Below are 18,792 nucleotides of genomic sequence, written 5' to 3'. Positions count from 1 at the left end.
GCACCTCCCGATGATTTCAAGTGCTAATAACTGGATTCTAAATTTAATATTAGTACATATTCAATGAATTTATTCTTAACACAAGTACATAATTTGAGCAAAAGTTACTGAATTCAGCTGAATCTATATCTGGGCTTCTACCTCCGCCCCCGAGTACCTTGTCAAGTTCTTCTGAGGTTTGAGCTAATGAACACCAACCATTTTTTCATTTAAATGAGGCGATCGATATTTGTTAACGTTTTCGATTACTAAGTAGTCCATGTAATATTGTGACCTGTAAATTCTTGTTTCTTGATTGTTAAAGTGAGGTAAGAGGGATTAGGAAGCTTTAGAAGATGTGTTTGCTGCAAATATTTAAAGAAACACAGAAAAGGGTGTGTCTGTATATGTACACTTGATATAACATCTATAGCATCACCTTAACAAATTCTACTATAGAATATACAAAAATAGGATCATCTACAAAATGAATCATCATCAGTATGATGATTGCAACCAAATCCAATAACAATAAGAAAGAAACATAAAAAAATCAACTCTTTTCTTTTTTCATATGTTATAATGTACTTAATGCAGTACAATCCTTTCTTTCCTACTGCATAACTTGTGCTGCTAATGGCCTTAAAGAGAAACTCGAAGTCAGCATCTCAGAAAATTTCAACCAAAAATTAGCAGCTCTGGATAAAACTCTCTCCCTTTTTTACACGCGTATATATCAAAAAATGGATAACAATTGTATAAAGTTGCAGCAGAAGCAGAGCTAGGATCGATAGCGCTTTGACAAAAAATGTAAAAAGATTACTCCATAACGAGTTCCATATGGCGATTGAGATCCTGGAGATAATGTGTGCTCGTGTAATCTTCCGAAAACATCAATGCTCTCCCTCCCATTGACTTTTGCTTCATGTCTACTGGTGCGTTCTCGCCTCTCAATAGCAAAACAACCTGCGGACTCCAAAAACAAATGTGTAACCATTTGGTGAAGTTCAATATTATTCTGTTATGGAGAAAATGAGAAAGATGGTCCCTTATGTTTGAGGCTAATAGTCCCTTAAGTATGCACTTAATAGTTTTGCTCCTTTAAGTTAGCCAAAAGTTAACACTAGACTCAAGAAATAAATTTAAAATAGCAAAAATACAAAAATTGTACCTCTAAGTGTGAGTTCCTGCTACAAATCTAACAGACAGAGTTCGGCAAATATTTTACGGAGCCTAAAAGTGTTAAACTTTAGGCAAACTTAAAGGACCAACATAATACTGTTAAGTGAGAACTTAAGGGGCTATTTTGAACCTACCCTCAAACATAAGGGACCATTTTTGTCATTTTCTCTTCTGTTTGCATATAATCATTCAGACAGAATGCACATTGTTAATCGGTTCGGTGCGGTGTTTTTCATGGATAATTTCAAATTTTGACTTTTAGTTCTCAACCAAACGATCCATTCTGTTCTAAGTTGATTTTGTTTTTTATTACGGTTCGTAAAATTACAAAAAAGTCGATTTGTTCGGTCGACCATTTAAATTTAAACACTTAATTATATCATTTTAGTTTTATGCAAACATAACAAAAAATAATGAGATACTAAATTTGCCACTCAAAGCCTTATAACCAAGACATTAACCAAGGAAAAACCATAAACTGGAAATGTAATAGCATATAAATAGCAAAACAAGAGCTTGACAACTTGTGCAAGCATACAAATCCGCCAACACCACATTACATATACCAAATTAGTCATATTAGTCACTAGTGTGCATATAAATTCGGTTTGTTAGGATAACGGTCTAATGCTTTTGATAATTAAAGGATGAAAATCTACAAATAGCTATTTTTCGTTAAATTAAAAATAATATTTTACAATTTGCAATTTGTGAATCAAAATCAAACATCCAATTGGGATTGGAATTTTTGTCATTTTCTCGGATTCTGATTTACAATTGCATATGAACATTGAGTAGCAACTGTAATTGTTAATACAAAAGTTTCTCACGAGTCCCTATGGATATATGTTAAATCTTTTGCATTTAGGTGTTGTTTAAGATCCTTTCTGTTCTAACTCTATAACCAAGAATCTGTAGGTGATTGGATCGTTCACGCGACCGACCTTTTTAGAAGTGTGAGTTTATAAACTTAACACTTGCAAATTCTAGCATGGATCGGATCAAAATACAAATGCTGGTGGAATTTGAAGGTCATAAAGGGAACAGAATGTAAAAAAATACAGTGTTACCTTTTACATGTTTGGACGAATGTCGGGCAAGTGGTGAAGGCAGGATAAAGCTGTAAACATGGCGCGTTTCATCTCAACAACATCGTAGTCGTCACCAAAACGAGGATCTGCTATTTCCTTGATGTTTTTCTTCTGCAAAAACGGTTTTGCCTATGCACAAATTGCAACAGGTACTGAATACATCTCAGAAATGTCGAATAAATTATACCAAAAAACTTCCAGTGAAGTTTCATGACAAGTTTGTGTAGAGAATATGTCAGTTTAAGTGGATCATACCCACAACACAAGGATTTTTTGATACGAATCAACTGCACGACGACAAGTAATAAGCTCCAATAACAAAACTCCAAAGGCAAATACAATTTCATTAACAATTCCAAGAGAAACAAGATGTATATACACAAGAAGCACAAGGCGAATTCAAGAAAATCGAAAATTCTCATAAGAAACTTAAGTCCTTTAGGCATAAGTATTTTCGCAATCAAACTGATGAACCAAAGACAAATGTTGTTAATATCCCAAACAAAATAGAGTCGTTGGACAAGATTGACGACCAAATTGATGCGAGCTCTAAAGAGTCTAACGAGTCGTTAACGATATCACAATTGGCTGAAAAAATCGTTGAGCTTGTAAATAAGGTAACCAGCCTAGAAACAGAAGTTACATCTCAGACTCTTTTAATTGACAGATTAAGAAGAGAAGCTGATGAACTCCAAAAACAAGTTCAGTCGTTGGAATACGATAAGGCAGCTCTGACTGATGATACACACAATCTGAATATTAGGGTAACGGCGATAGAAGCAAAGTTCAAACTATTGAGATCCTCAACAAAGACATCGTAAACCAAAACAGTATCCTTCGAACCCACTTTGTTGAAGCATATGCTAATATTGACCATTTATCCGATAAATTGAGTAGTGTCAAACCAGATGAGAAGCTCGATGGGACAGATTCATCGCCAAATGACGTGACTACCCTTGTTAAAATCAAGTTAAACGAAGATCCAGTAAAACAAATGAGGGAAAACTCCGGATGAGCATTAATGAAATACTAAACGAAAACTTGGATTTCTGGTTAAGATTCAGACATCAGCTTTCCATCAGATTCAAAAAAAACTCCGGATGAGCATTAATGAAATACTAAATCAACGATTTTGGCTAAGATTCAGCTCAGCTTTCCATTAGATTCAAAAATTCAAGAATACAAAAAATATCCAAACTGAAAGACAAGGAAATGCAAGATAACAACAGCCCTAAAGTAGACACAAAATCAGAAATCAGGCCAATATATAAACACATGAAGGAGATTCAGTATGGGCTGACATTGTGGTTATCACAAACCTTATCACTGAAAGATGAACTCGAGCGCAAGTTCTCCTCTTTGTGCAGCATTCAGGATGAAATCGTGAAAGCACTAAAGGAGGGAGTAGCATTAGATGAATTCGGATTCAGCAGCCATCAAGCTGCAAAGTTCCAAGATGAAATTTTCAACGTGAAACAAGAGAACAACAGAGAGGAACTGGAAGCTGGTGTTTGTCATGTAACTATACTTCGAGTAGATGTAGAGAAAACTATAACACAGTTGGATCAAGAATTTGGACTTAATGGAAACCAATCACAACTGATACACACAGTGAGTAAATCGAGAATTCCTTTTCAGTCATTCATCTTTGGAACTAAACCAAAGAAGCAAAAGCGTTCAGTTTTTTTGAGCATTGAACTTTCTAGGTCTTGAGTACCTTTGATAGAGCTTTTATTCTTGATCTTGTTTTCTCTTCTTCCTTTGGTTTTTCCCCTTTTCTTGTTTTCTCCCAGTTTATACATGTGTCTGGAAGTTAGATAATAGTCTAAACAGGTATATTATTCTCTACAACCATTCCGACCGGTGTAAAACTATGGTATAAAAATTATGTTCGTGCTTGTCAAAGATAGTATAGAAATGTTAACTTCATGAGGATTGGGTTTCTAATACGCTAATTAGCATTGCTCAACCAGTTTTTGAGAAATTGAAATAGTTGGTGAAGAGTTAATGATCACAAAGTAAAAAAAAATAAGACATGACTCGAGGCACAAATAATGGTACAGGACTATTAAACAGATGATCAAATATACTGAGTAATAGTTAGTGAATCAAACTCCCTTAACTTTCAGAGATCCTTCATCTAATCACATTATAAGTTATGGGAGTCTCTCTCAATTACATTCAACTATTATGATCTTCTTGAGGAAGTTGTACCTCTATCATTTATACAACTAATCAAGTTATTATAGCGCATTAAGGATATCGAGCATGTTTGATTAATTAACCTTAATTAGTCCACAGGTAGATATAGACCCTCTCGCTCACCAATCCATTGGAAACCTAAAATTACAAATCAAACGAGATAAATAATACTATTACATACTAGTATTCTTCAGCATTATTAGTTTATGCTTCATTTCTATTCTGATTAATCAACTCGACCCTCAAACTCAGAGGCGGAGGTAGAGTAGAAGGCACGGGCTGGGCAGATCCAATTGCTTTGGTCCAAACCTTGTATTTGTATTTAATATGTACAAATTATTAATTTAGAATCCAAAAACTCCTAAGGTTACCCGGGACGTGTAAACTTCAAATTCTGAATCTTCTTCTGCTCAAACTTTCTCTGAAATGACATTCCATTCCTACAAAAGCATTCCTTCTCATTTTCATCTTCCTCATAAACAACATAGATATAGAAGAAAAGGGCGCTTCCAGCAATAGCAATAGCATAAAGAAACAAAGCAGCCGGTAAGCCCAAAATCGGCGAAACCTGAGCGACATAGCCAAATGTGATGACTGAGTACAAGAACCATATAAGAAGTCCTATAATGTCCTTCTGCAATGACTTTTCGTTTGATGGAAAACGACGATATATATATACGAGCAGTATGCTAACAAGAAGAAGCTGAAGTACATGAAGAAGTTGAAAATTAAGAGTGAATATTGCTTGTGAATATATGCTCCGTAGTTAGTCCCAAAAATGTTAAATGCCAACAAAAGGGAAATAAATATCATTGATAGTGAAAAGCCTTTTCTTGAGGTGTTGATGGCTTCCATGTGTTGTTTTTCCGTGGCGGATCCAAAATATAGACTCGTGAATTTTGAGTAGACCACAGGGATTGGATTTTGAAATGTATATCTAACTCTATTTATATATAGAATTCAATCAGAAGTAATATTGGATTCTGCTGAACTCGTGAAGACGTGAACGTTCAAAATTTGTTTTGTTATTTATTTATAGCAATTTTATGGAATAGTAGGAATAATATATATATATATATATATATATATATAATTACTTGGAAAAGACTCAAAGATAACATTGTGAATTGGAATTCAATGGAGTAGTAATTTCCTTGAAGGATCGATCGACTTTAGTGGAAGCTGCCTTGGTCCATTCTTGGTAAGCTATGAAGGTAGTTGTTAGGACGTGTAAAACTAAGTTGTATTTTAGTAGCCGAAAAGAAAAGTAAGTTACGTGTTGAATATTCTTATTGGTTGGGACGTTATCAGTGACGTACGCAGAATTTTTTATAAGCGGTGTCGACATTTAAAGAAGTGAGATAAATGAACAAATCACTATAACAACATCATATTAAGAAAATAAAACATACAATTCAAATTATATGAATAAAGCATATTCAAGGACTCCCTCCGTTTCCTTTTACTAGTTCAATGTTTTAAAAGTATTTTTTTCTTCTTATTCGTTCATTTGCTAAAATCAATAGAGATTTTTTTTTTCCAATTTTAAACCCTTATCATGTAATTATTTCTCAAAGTTTATTAGAATACTAGTAGTCGAAGTTAGATTTCCAAATCCAAATTAATATGTATAACTTAGTAAAATTAGTAATTAATAAATGATTTTTCAAAAGGAGTACAAAGTCTATACTGGACTAGTAATAGAAAACAGAGGGAATACGTGATTACAGCTCAACAATTTTAAATGTAATTACAATAGTCTAATTAAAAATGTTAGTAAATACTTTTCTTTTATATAAGGCATCAACTCAAAAACTCATAATTAATTTTATTACTAAGAAAGAAGATGAAAGAATAAAATAGCAAAAAGCTTAAAGCCCATTTAAAAAGAACAGAAAATATTTAAACAAAAGATGAAAAAGCATGCAATTGACTAGATTCAAACCCCTGACCACACCCTACTTAAGCATTAACTATGCGCTAGACTAGCCATGCTAGGAGCCCTCTTTGCATAGGAGTGTCCGCTTATATTATTTTTAGCCATTGTTAATTTTTCATACTAAGTAAATATGCATACTTAATATTTTTTTCCGGCGAAGGGGTGTCCTACGTGCATCCGCCCCTGGACGTTATGAGAAAAATCCTACTTGCTTAGCTTAAATGGAAAAATGACATCATATTGAAGATTATCTTTGGATTGTTTTAGCCCAAAAATATTTAATTTCTTTTAAAAAAAAATTATTATACATAGGAGAGGAAAAGAAGAAATGTGGGAGAAAATTACAAAATGGGATAAAGTCCCACCAACAAACTGGAAGTTTAGGTAATCAACTAATTGAACCAGTAAAATTCCCATGAAGGTAGTTTCATTAGCTTTTCCGTTCTTGTTCTTTTTAAGTTATTAGGTAATAACATAAAATTAAGTGGTTTAATGATGAAGGATCATCTATATATAAACTTTACAAAATAAAAGATAAAGCTAGATAATATACTTTTATTTGTTTAAATATTAATTAAGATTTTAGCATGCTAATTTACATGTAGATTTGAGTAGTTTTCACGTCACACATTTGATTATTTTCATAGATAATGATCGTGAAATAATTTATTTATGCTTATATGCCACTCAAAAGACTTCTACCTTCTTTTATTGAGCAACATAATTTTATCACCGTCACTTACTCTGTTTTAATTTACATGAAATAATATGTACTTTTTTATTTTTATTTTTGGTAATTAGCATAATATAATATGTACTTTTTAAGAAAGATTTTTGAAACTGTAGTCTTAAACATGTCATAAAATTTATGTGACTATAAAATATAGATTTTCACCCTCCAACTTTGCTTTAAAAATCAAACCCTCTCCCCCCCCCCCCCAACTTTGAATAATAGTCATCCCCCCCCCCCCCTCTTTATCTAATTGGCTTTTTAAAATTCCTATTTTACCCTTACATTATTAACTTATCTTTTTTTCTTTTACCTCTTTAAAATCATGATTTTTTTATCTCTTTAATCTATGTAATAAATTTCCTATATATATATTATTTTCGAGATAGAAAAAGAAAAATGAGAAATACTAGTTGAGTATATAACTTTAATACCGTTCGTAATGAAATAAATGAGAAGAATAAGAATTTTATTAATAATACTCAAAACTATGATATCTATTTATACAAGTAAAAATAACATGTAATAATAATTTTATAAATATATTTTGTTGAAGGTAATATAAAATATAAAATAATTAATAAAAATAGAGGTATATTCTATAACAAATTCCTAAAAAATTATCTATTTATACTGTAGATGAATTTTAAATTTTTATTTAAAATATTCCATGAACGACAACCAAAACTCGTTTATATATTGACAATAGAGAATAAAAGAGAAGTGAAACATATATATATATATATATATATATATATATATATATATAGAGAGAGAGAGAGAGAGAGAGAGAGAGAGAGAGAGAGAGAGAGAGAGAGAGCCCGCACGCACACCCATATACAAATATATGTAAAAATAAAAGGTAAAATGTGTGTGTGCGCGTGTGTATATATATACTTAATGCATATAATATTAAAATATCAATCATAAAAGTAATATTTGATTTTGTGATAAATTCATAAATGGATTACTCTGCTTATAATATGAATTTAGATAAAACTGTATAAATAGGTTAAAAAATAAATTTTCTATAATATAAAAAGGTATTACATGGATGGAGGATTGAAAATGCCAACGACAAAATAGACATTGTCTAGGATATGAGAGGGGGGGGGGGGGGGGATGTCTATTATTCATAGTTGGGGGGGAGTTTGATTTTTAAGAGTAAAGTTGGGGGTGAAAATGATTTTCACCCATAAAGCATATCATGAAAAAGTAAAATGACTTCTTCTTCTTTCAATATAAGAAGACACCCTAATTTTAAAACGGTCTAAAAATGAAATAGTGTGTAAAAGGAAACTAATAAACTATTTTTTTTGTAAATAACTTACCTCTAATGCTTTTAAGTAACTTGACGGTATAAAATGGGAAAAATTTACAAATAACTATGTATTCTCTCTGTTCCAATTTAGCGATCAGATTCAAATTTCGAGAGTCAAATTTCTTAATTATGACTGTAAATTCGGACATATAATCTTTAAGTTTTATAGAATAAAATTTATATATTTGAAAACTACATAAAAAGTACTATAAGTAACAATAACTAACAATTTAAAGTATTTAAAAGGACTATGAAAGAGTCACGGTTAAAAAAAAAAAAAAAAAAAAAAAAAAAACTCGTTTGACTCTTGAAATTCTGAAATATGTCACAAAAATGGAGACGGAGGGAGTACTTTTTTAGTCCATCTCATATAATTGAAAAATAGTTATTATTACGGAGCTTTAGACTCTACGAGCAGGGGCGGACCCACGTACAATCTACCGGTGCTCGAGCACCCATTAATCCCGAAAGATATATAAATGGGACAACGGCCAGTGATCAAAAGCCCTGTTGGGTGTTCTGGCCGGATGGTTGGCTTGAAGGGTGTATCTTTTGTCTTAGTCGAGTGTTCGATTCCAGGTGTGATGATCCTTTTTTATAACTCAGGAGTCATTTTAGTTGACGTTAGTTCTGTTCTTCTTTATAACTATCTTTGATTACTTTACATTTAGTTTATAAATTCCTTTAACATTTATGTAATTTCTTGTGAACATAGAAAGAGAAAAAAAAATCATTGTCCAATCACTTCTCTTATTTTTTCTTGAGAGATTTTGGCAATTTTGCTAAGAAATCCTTCAAGCTGATTTACTTTTTTCTCAGAAAGTTAAAAGTTATTTTCTTATTTTTATTTTTTGTATAATGATAATATTAATAGTAATTTTCTCATTAACTCTTTAAATTATCACGCTTAAATAATTGTGCACTTATACTATGTGATTTATAGTAACTTTATATTAAAAGAAGCGAGCACCCATGAGCCGAAAATCCTGGTTCCGCCACTGTCTAAGAGTGAAATTTTATTCATATAAAATTTGAATCATAATAATGACTATTTTTCAAAAGACAAGGCCAAAAATTGATCCATTGACGGAAAAAACGTAACTGTACACAAATTTTAAAATATTTACGATTTCTTAGCAAAGTTATTTAGTTTACATTTCTTAACAACATATAAATGTATTTCATAACAATATCCACCCCGTTTCTCCCGCACAAATCTAGCGAGATATCTGCTTACATTAATTATCCTAACAACCTTGATCCCTGATTTAATGCTCAACATATATTTAGTTTTTTCTCTTTCTCAAAGAATGGTTTTGCCCCACTAACATAAAACGATGATTTTAATGGTAATGGTATTTTAACTTTTTTCACTCTTCTGCCAACCTTCTCTCTTTAATTACATAGTAGTATATCTTTTCCTTCTTTATTATAATTGTATTATACTCATAATATTATTAGCATAATTGATAATTGTTACACCTCGTAGTTTTGTACGTGAAATCTATTAGGCATTAGTTGTCTAAGTGTAGACGTGGAGCACTTCCTAGGATATGGGAGATTGTATGCACCTATCTCATGGTTACGAGGGTTTAAGTTCATATCATGAGCTATGGAAGACTCTAGGACCAAGCAAATCAAAGAAAATAAGTTTGTCGAAAAATTGAAAAAAAAAAAAAAAAAAAAAAAAAAGTTGGCAGAATCAAGGATAGAATTTTGGGTCAACTTTGGAAGGGTATATCTTCATGCATATTAGGAGTTTTAAGGTGTTTCAAAATCCTAAAATGAAGTTCGTCGAGTCTAGTTTCCAACGCAACAATCCGCTCATCGATAGGACATCGGAGTAGAGAATTATAGACGTTACAATTTAGGCTGACAGAGCAAAACAAGATCAAGCATAAAGGTCTTTGCTACAATCTCAAGTACGATCGCCAAAACTTTGAGCCACTATAAAAAGGTTAAAACCCCATTTTTTTTCCATCAAAAACTTCTAAAAATTTCCGCAAAAATTCAGCAAGCAAGACTCTCTTATATCACATAAAAGGTGAGGATTTTGAGTCAATTTCAAGTTACGACGTATTAATCAAGGTCTTGACAACGTGTAGTCTCGTTTATAATTTCATTCGTGTTGGAGTTGCTTGGAAACAAAGTAAATATTGAAGATCTTGCTACTCTAGTAAAGATAAGGTATGAATTATTGAATCTCTCTCTTTATTAACATTGATTTAGGAATATTTACGAGAATAAAATTTATAGTTTGTTGTGTTGATGTTGTTGGCTTATGGGTTGAGGTTTGAAGAGAGTTTGGATGAAAATATACATATTTATCTTTTAGAATATTGAGGATGTTGTTGTTGATATTGTTGGTATTATTTGGGAGTTGTTTGGTATTTGGAGGAAGTAGATGATATAGGGGAGATCTTCGCCCAAATTTTCGTAACCCAAATTAATCTTCCATAATTACCGCTTATAAGTTGATGGAAATATGATGAAAGTATGATTAAAGGTATATTTCTCAATATATAGGCTACGGTGAAGGGCAAGCATCGGTGTAAGGAATTCTTTAAGTGGTGGCTTGACTGATAAGGTATGTAAGGTGTTCGTTTCCCTCTTTCTTTGGCACGAATCCAACTAGAATATAAACACGAGCGTTCCATAACAAATCCACTCCATTCCCATGTTTTGTATTTCAAATCTTAATGTCTTGTTATTTTATTGATTCTTAAAATATTATTTTACTTATCATCATCGATTACTTTTGGACTCGATACGAATTCCATAAGCTATCTCGTGAGGCTACCGACCTTATGTCACTCCGAAAGGCAAAGGTCGTATCATTGACTTCTCATACATGGTATATATACATATAAATAAATGCATTTCACTATTTTACTACACCGTGCCGCTATACCGCCGAGCATGGCGCGTAAATGCGCACACCACTGCAGTGGGCATGTCATGATATTGCCCCGGACGTGGGCTAATGATGATAACACCGATCCTTATAATTAATGGCCGGGCATGATTTTACACATATAACACCGATCTTACGGGCATGGATACTATCTGTTACGTACATATATATATATATAAGCATACCAATGTTTTTATCATGCATTGTATTTTGTGCTACTTCCATATGTTCAGTTTTCTTTTACCCTTATTAATGTTACATTATATCTTAATTATATTGCTACTCCTCGCTATACATACTTAGTACTTTTATCCGTACTGACGTCCCATTGCACGGGATGCTGCATTTCGTGCTGTAGGCTCTGACAGAGTTATCGAGGAGCAACCGTGCAGATGGGATTTTCAGCTTTAGCTTGCTTAGCAAGTGCCACTACTCCGGGCTTGCTATCTTTTGGTACTTTTCTGTTAGTATAATATATGTTCATATGTATACTCTTAGAGGCTCATGGACATAGTGGGATATATAAATATTATGTATGGCCTTGTTTTAGGTTCTTGATATTTTACTGATAGCTTTGCGGACTTTATGATATACGTTATGTTGTGGCGACCTTGTCGGTCCGCATATGTACATATGTGTTGAATTATTCTGGAGATTTCTATATTGGACCTTTTCGCGTGCAAAAGTGTTCTCTGAGTTACGGTATGTGATGTTCTAAGTATCTATTAAGTCAGGTGGTTTTCGACCTACGGGTCGGAGCCCGTCATACTCCTCATTAGGGGTGTGACAATAATATACATTATTATACTCGTAATATTACCGGTATAACTAGTACTAATATATAATATTATATTCATAATTTATATAATTAGTACTAATATATATTATTATACTCATAATATTCCCCATATAATTATTATATTATACTTATAATATTACTTGTATAATTGGTAATATACATTATTATACTAGTAATACTACCGGTATAAATAGTAATATATATTATTATACTCATAATTATCCGTATAATTATCGGTATAACTAACAATACCAAACCCGATCTTCTTCAACCAATACATTATTATAATTATACTCATATTATTATTAGTATAATTAGTAATATACATTATTATACTCATAATATTAAAGGTATATTTGTTTATATACATTATTATGCTGATAGTATTATTGATAGATCAGTCATATCACATATGCATTAGCGTGTATATGAAAGTTAATAGGCTAATAGCACACAAAGTTAGGACCAAATGATGATTACACAGTTTAAATCATGCATAATTAATAATATTATATAATCTTAGAAATAAATCATATATGTTATTTATTGCAACTCCAATCACTTCTCATATGGGAAAAAAATTCAAACCCAATTAGATCTTATTATATGCCTCGTTAGACAACAAAATCAATTACAAATAAATCAAATGAGTCCTATACTCTACAAGCGTCCCACGAAAAACGTATACCAGCTTCTATGTCAAAGCTTTGACAAATAGGAATTTGATTTTAGAAAAGTTTGACATTTACAAATATAAGAGACAAAACTTTTGAAAGAAAAAAAATAGTTTTGAAAATAACAAAATTATGCACCAAGTGAGAGCAATAAATCAAATTAGGCAAAATATAAATTAAAAATACATTCGAAATTGAAATATCTGCCTTTCATGCCTTCAATGCGTTCTTGAAGTCGGAGAATAATGGGGGTCTATTGGTTGAAAAAGAGAAAGAAATTAGGAAAATGGGGGTGTAACAATTAAAGAAGAGATAGAAATGATAATAAAGAGTAAGAGGATAAAATTGAATCCCTAATTTAGTGGGATCATCTATATATATATATATATATATATATATATAAAAGGAGAGTAGTCTAAAGTTTAATATTGCCAAGTGGCATAATATGAACAAGCCACTTGGCAACAAATTCTATTTGCATTAATTATTAAAGAAGTTATTAATTGTAGTTCAAAATATTACCTAATTTAATAATCTACTAATAATCTATATATATATATATATATATAAAAAGGAGAGAGCAGTCTAGCTTAATATTAAGCCAAGTGGCGTAATATGAACAAGCCACTTGGCAACAAATTCTATTTGCATTAATTATTAAAGAAGTTATTAATTGTAGTTCAAAATATTACTTAATTTAATAATAATAATATTATCTATATCTATATTGTAATAAAAGGAGGGCAGTATAGCTTAATACGTAATATGAATAAGCCACTTGGCAACAAATTCTATTTGTATTAATTCTAAAAATAAATTAATTGACATTATTAAATGAACTCACCTAATTTGGTGTATTGATTGGAGAAAATTATTAATTGATATTCTTGGATTCTAATTTATAGTCAATAATGCTCCTTTAAATGGTAAGATAATATTGTCCTTTAGGAATTTTTACGCGTTATAGCTACTTCTAATACATAATTAGTGGTAATAACTACCTTTTATTTTAATTACTAATAATAACTAAATACTTTTCTAATTTAACTATTATAGCTACACAAAGAACTTTCAATTACCATTTCACAAATACACCTAAAAATTAGCACCCCCAATCCCATATCCCCTTTTAATGATAACAATATTAATCACTTAATATACATTACCATTCTCTCTCCTTTTTCATAAATTCTTATCTTTTAAAAAAGGAAAGAATCTGTGAATGCCCAGTGAAATAGTCGTCTTCTTGCTCTCTTCCCCCTTCTGCAAAAAATTCACTTCCATTCTCACCAATCAACAAGTTTTTTAGGATTTTGAGAAAGTTTTTTAGGGTTTTGAGAAGATGAAAAATATATGTATTTGTGTATGTTCTATGATATAACTACCTATTGTTGTGGTTGGTGGTGTATATTTGTAAGTTTTTCTATATATTTGTGTATTTTGTTCAAATTAATTCCATCGGTTTCATCTAGTTTCAAATACACGAGTGACACAAATACATGGTAAGTTTTCTATATATTTATGTATTTTGTTCAAATTAATCCCATCAAATCCATGGGTGATGCAAATTGTTACTCACACAAATACATGAAATTTAATATAAAATTCATGGGGTTTGATTGGAAACTTCAAATACATTAGTTATGGTATCAAATACATGGGTAAATAAAAAACGAAATCAATATTGAAAACTTCAAATACATTACCACTAAATACATGGGTGATGCAAATTGTTACTCACACAAAGACATGATATTTAATATAAAAAAAATGGAGTTTGATTGGAAACTTAAATACATTAGTTATGCTATCAAATACATGGGTAAATAAAAAAGCTTAAATCAATATTGAAAACTTCAAATACATTTGATTGTTGAATGTTTTTCAAATTTTGAATTTTTGATTTTTTACGTTTGAATGTTGAAGATTGGATGAAGGAATAGAAAACGGTTATAATAAAGAAATCTAAAATCTGATTTTGTGGAAGAGTATGGTAAAAAATACCAATAAATTACTAATTAAATGATCCCGTTATGGCCTAAAATCAAGGGATATGTTTTTCTTTTTCCGTGTTTCTACGAATTTACACGCATCAAATACATCCGAAAAAATACCTTAATTTGGGAAAACATAGCTACAAATGGTAATATTTAAAAGGATAGTTATAAATGATAGGAAACTACCATAAAGTAGTCATTTGAGTAATTTTACCTGTCCTTTATTACTTTCTGCAATTAAGATAAATCCAAGCCCATATGAAGAGCACCCGTCCGATTAAATTGAATGCAATATCAAAATTAAAATGTATCAAAAAATCATGATTAAAAGTCATTTGTTTAATATTTTCACTTTAAAATGTTACCGAGTAAGTAATCTATTAGGAATATAGAAAATGATAAGTCTAAACGAAATTGAGATATCAAACATTAGATTTTATCACCTTTTTTATTAATAATAGAACGAATCAATATTAGCGTAAGTAGCAGGGAAAAAAAATATAATGCTACTTTGAATTTTAAACCAAGTTCATACTATATATAGATGTAAAACAATTTAAACTTAAAATAAATAAATAAAAAATAGAATTTGAATTAAATTGAAAAGATTACCTTTTTAAACTAATCAAATGACTATCCTTCCTAAAAGTAAAAAAATATGGAACACATCAAAGTTTTTTTGGTGCTTCCTTTTAAGAAGAAGATTTTCTTTCAAGCTAGGGTACTAACAGAATCAAATCGACAACTTTTATGGCTCTGATGAACTAAATTTTATAAATAAATATCGATTTCCTTTTCTATATTTCTCTTTCTATGTAGAGAAAATATTCTAATACAAATATTTGAACTAAAATAAAATTTTGAATTTGAATTGAAGGGTAAAACATTTGCAATTTAAATATCATCATATAAGGAATATTAGAATTTTTTTTCCCCATAGTTTGGGTTTTCTTTGTAATGAATTTATAATGCAATAAAAATTTAAAATTGATTATACCCCCTAAAATTTAGGTAACTGATTATAAATTCTAAAATGTTTAATTCAAATTCTAATTTGAAGTAGTTGGGCATATATTTTTGTGGAAAAATGGTTAAAAAATTATCTCCTTTTTCGGCTTTTCTCTATTCTCCTTTTTCGGCTTTTCTCTATTTATACTTTTTTATTTTGCATTCTCTCTTATTAATCTGCTATATCTTATTTAAATAAATAATAAAAAAAATAATCACTAATTAGAAAAAATAACTGATGCCTTATATGAGTCCAGAATTTTTTTTCGAAATTTGTGGATATAATTAAGTAATCAGTTACATATTATCAAAACATAAAATTAAGAGAGATTTAAGGAGAACTTCATTAAGAAAGATTTGAGTCGAAGTTAAAAAATGATGAAGCGGGACCCTAAATAAGGTATGAAATAATAGAATATCAATCAATAATGATACATAATTATGGTATATTTATTTTTGTGCAAATTATTAAGCAAAAAAGGGTGATAAATTTACGAGTCGTTATATTTATGCCATCAATAAAATCTCCAAACATCCTCCTTGCTTTTGCTTTTCATTGCTTAAAATTTTCGGTGTTTATAATACGTATTACATGTGTAGTTTCTTGATTTTATGTTGTTTTGCATAATTATGATATAAAGGTGATTGACTTTCTTGATCTTTTTCTTTTTTATCCTTTCAACATCAGGTTTTGGTAGTGTAGGAGATCAAGCATGTTGATGAGAAATTTTCTCAAGGACATCACTAATTCAAAATAAGAGCTAATGGAGGTTAAACGCTGAATTCACAAAGTATGTTTGGAACAAAGAAAATTATTTGTCGCGAATGATTTGAATTATTCATAATGTTGATAGTTGGTAAGTTTGGATACAAAAGTTTATACTTCCTCTATCCCAATTTATGTATGCTTTTCGCTTCCCAACATTCAAACTGCGTGAATTTTGATCATCATCTTGAGATATATTTTTTTACGAAATTGATATGATAAAAGTTATAACTTATTTTTCATGTTGTTTTCAAATAAAATATTAATTTTCAAATATTAAGTTAATCTAGTCCAATTTAGCTTCAAAGTTTAATCAAATTGACTCTCGAAAAGTGAAAAGTAACTCATAAATCACATTTTAATATGATTAATATTCTTTAATTTTGTCCGCGCATCGCGCGGGTATGAATACTAGTTAACTATAATACACATTATTTTTAATATGGCAAAAGATTAATAAAAGTTGTTATTTTTGATGTACTTTAAAAATTGTGCTAATGACGTGCATAAATTTAGAAGCGTGACTTATAGTGTAATTTTCTCTTATTTTTACCCTCAAATGGGCCTGTTTAAATGAATAGATAAAGGCCCAAGCCCAAATTACTTCAATTTGAACCCTCAAGCGTGACTTCTGCATTTTTTTTATACCAAACAAAACTGTATGTATTTCTCTTTTTTGTCTACATTTATTTTCATCATTTCATGTCTATGCAACAAATTTTAAACATCAAATCACTAATTTTTGTCAATATGATTGTACAGAAAGAAAGCCAAAAAAAAAAAAAAAAAAAAAAAGCTCCACTAATTAGCCCCCTTTTTTTTCTTTTCTTTTCTTTGTTTTTTTAAACATTTTTTTAACGGAAAAGGGCCAAATTCTTGCCGAAACTTTGGAAAATAGTTGGTAAATGTAAACTCGTTATCTTTGGTACATTATCTATCACTTCTTGGTTATCTTATGGGTCGAATTATATACACATATCCCAACATACTTCTGTTCTTCGATGGCATCAAGTAAAAACTTCAAAATTATTTTTAAAGCCCAAATAATTTTTTAACAGTAAAATACCAACCCAACCCCAATTTTTTTTTCCAGCAAAAAAGTGGTACAGATGACCCCATTACCCTTGGCTGGAAAAAAAAAGGGGTGGGGTTGGAGTTATTTTAGTGATAAAAATTTATTTGAGAGAAAAATAATTTTGAAAATTTAGGATAATCTTTGCATTTGTGGCGTAAGAATGGGGTATAATTAAAATGTATCTAGCGATAAAATATTAATCTTTCAAAATATAACGAAGGGTATAAACTTATTCTAGAAAGTTAGGGGTAATTTTGGCCCTTTACCGTTTTTTTACACTATGGAATATGCTATTCGGGGCTCCAAAATTGCTATTTATGAATGATAAAATCTGAAGTTTGTGAATTTTGGTTGACAGAGATGGAACTAAGAGGTGTTTGGCAGTTAAAAGAAACTGGTAGTTAGCTATTGCAATTGGGGTGGCAGTGGCAGAGGAATTAGGTAAATGTTTAACTTGAAGTCTTTTGTGTTTTATATTGTCATTTGTATTACTATGTGTTGCTCCATTTATTTTCTATCTTGATATTTTGCTGTCTTATTTTTCTTGCAATCATGCATTGACTATGTTTCTTTTAACGGAGTCACATGTGGAAAGCAACACCTGCCAGCAAAGGTTGAGTTAAGGTTGTGGGATTACACTGGATATGTTGTTGTATTGGCCTTTTAAATTAATTAGAATTATAATGAGACTGTTTCTTATGGGGATTATTTTTTCCATGTTAAACGAAGTGAGTGAGGTAATATGTACAACTTAGTGTGTGTTTGGTATGACGGAAAATGGTTTTTCAAGAAAATACTTTCTCGTGAAATAAGTGATTTTCCTGCTTATTTTCTTGTGTTTGGTACGCAAGTTGGAAAATGTCATTTTAAGAGTATTTGCATGTATCCAAAGCAAAACCACTATGAGGTTTTTGAATTCAGAGTACAACTTCTGGTGGGGATGGGGGTAGGCTGTGAGTGGGGTAGGGGCTTGGGAAAAAAAGGGGATTTTTGTCATTTATCTTTGGATATTTACAACAATTAAATTAATTTTTTGGGAAACCGCCCTCTTTTTGGTCGGGGGGAAAACCCCCCTCGTCATAGCCCAAATCTAAGAGATAAAAAAGGGAATTTGA

General features: G+C 30.7%; 1 protein-coding gene across 1 annotated transcript in view; it reads right to left on the bottom strand.

Moving 5' to 3' along the window:
• Positions 1-525: 525 nt before the first annotated feature.
• LOC132060391 (receptor-like cytosolic serine/threonine-protein kinase RBK1) overlaps positions 526-18,792 on the bottom strand; it is a 23,768-nt gene continuing 5,501 nt past the window's right edge. The window contains exon 8 of the mRNA XM_059453434.1: positions 526-945. Coding sequence (XP_059309417.1) covers positions 799-945 — 147 coding nt within the window. The 3' untranslated portion in view covers positions 526-798. The remainder of the gene's footprint in view (positions 946-18,792) is intronic.

The sequence above is a fragment of the Lycium ferocissimum genome, chromosome 6, assembly GCF_029784015.1.
Source record: "Lycium ferocissimum isolate CSIRO_LF1 chromosome 6, AGI_CSIRO_Lferr_CH_V1, whole genome shotgun sequence".
Taxonomy (NCBI): Eukaryota; Viridiplantae; Streptophyta; class Magnoliopsida; order Solanales; family Solanaceae; genus Lycium; species Lycium ferocissimum.
Note: the sequence above shows the minus strand (reverse complement) of the source record. Positions and strands in the feature narration are given on the sequence as shown.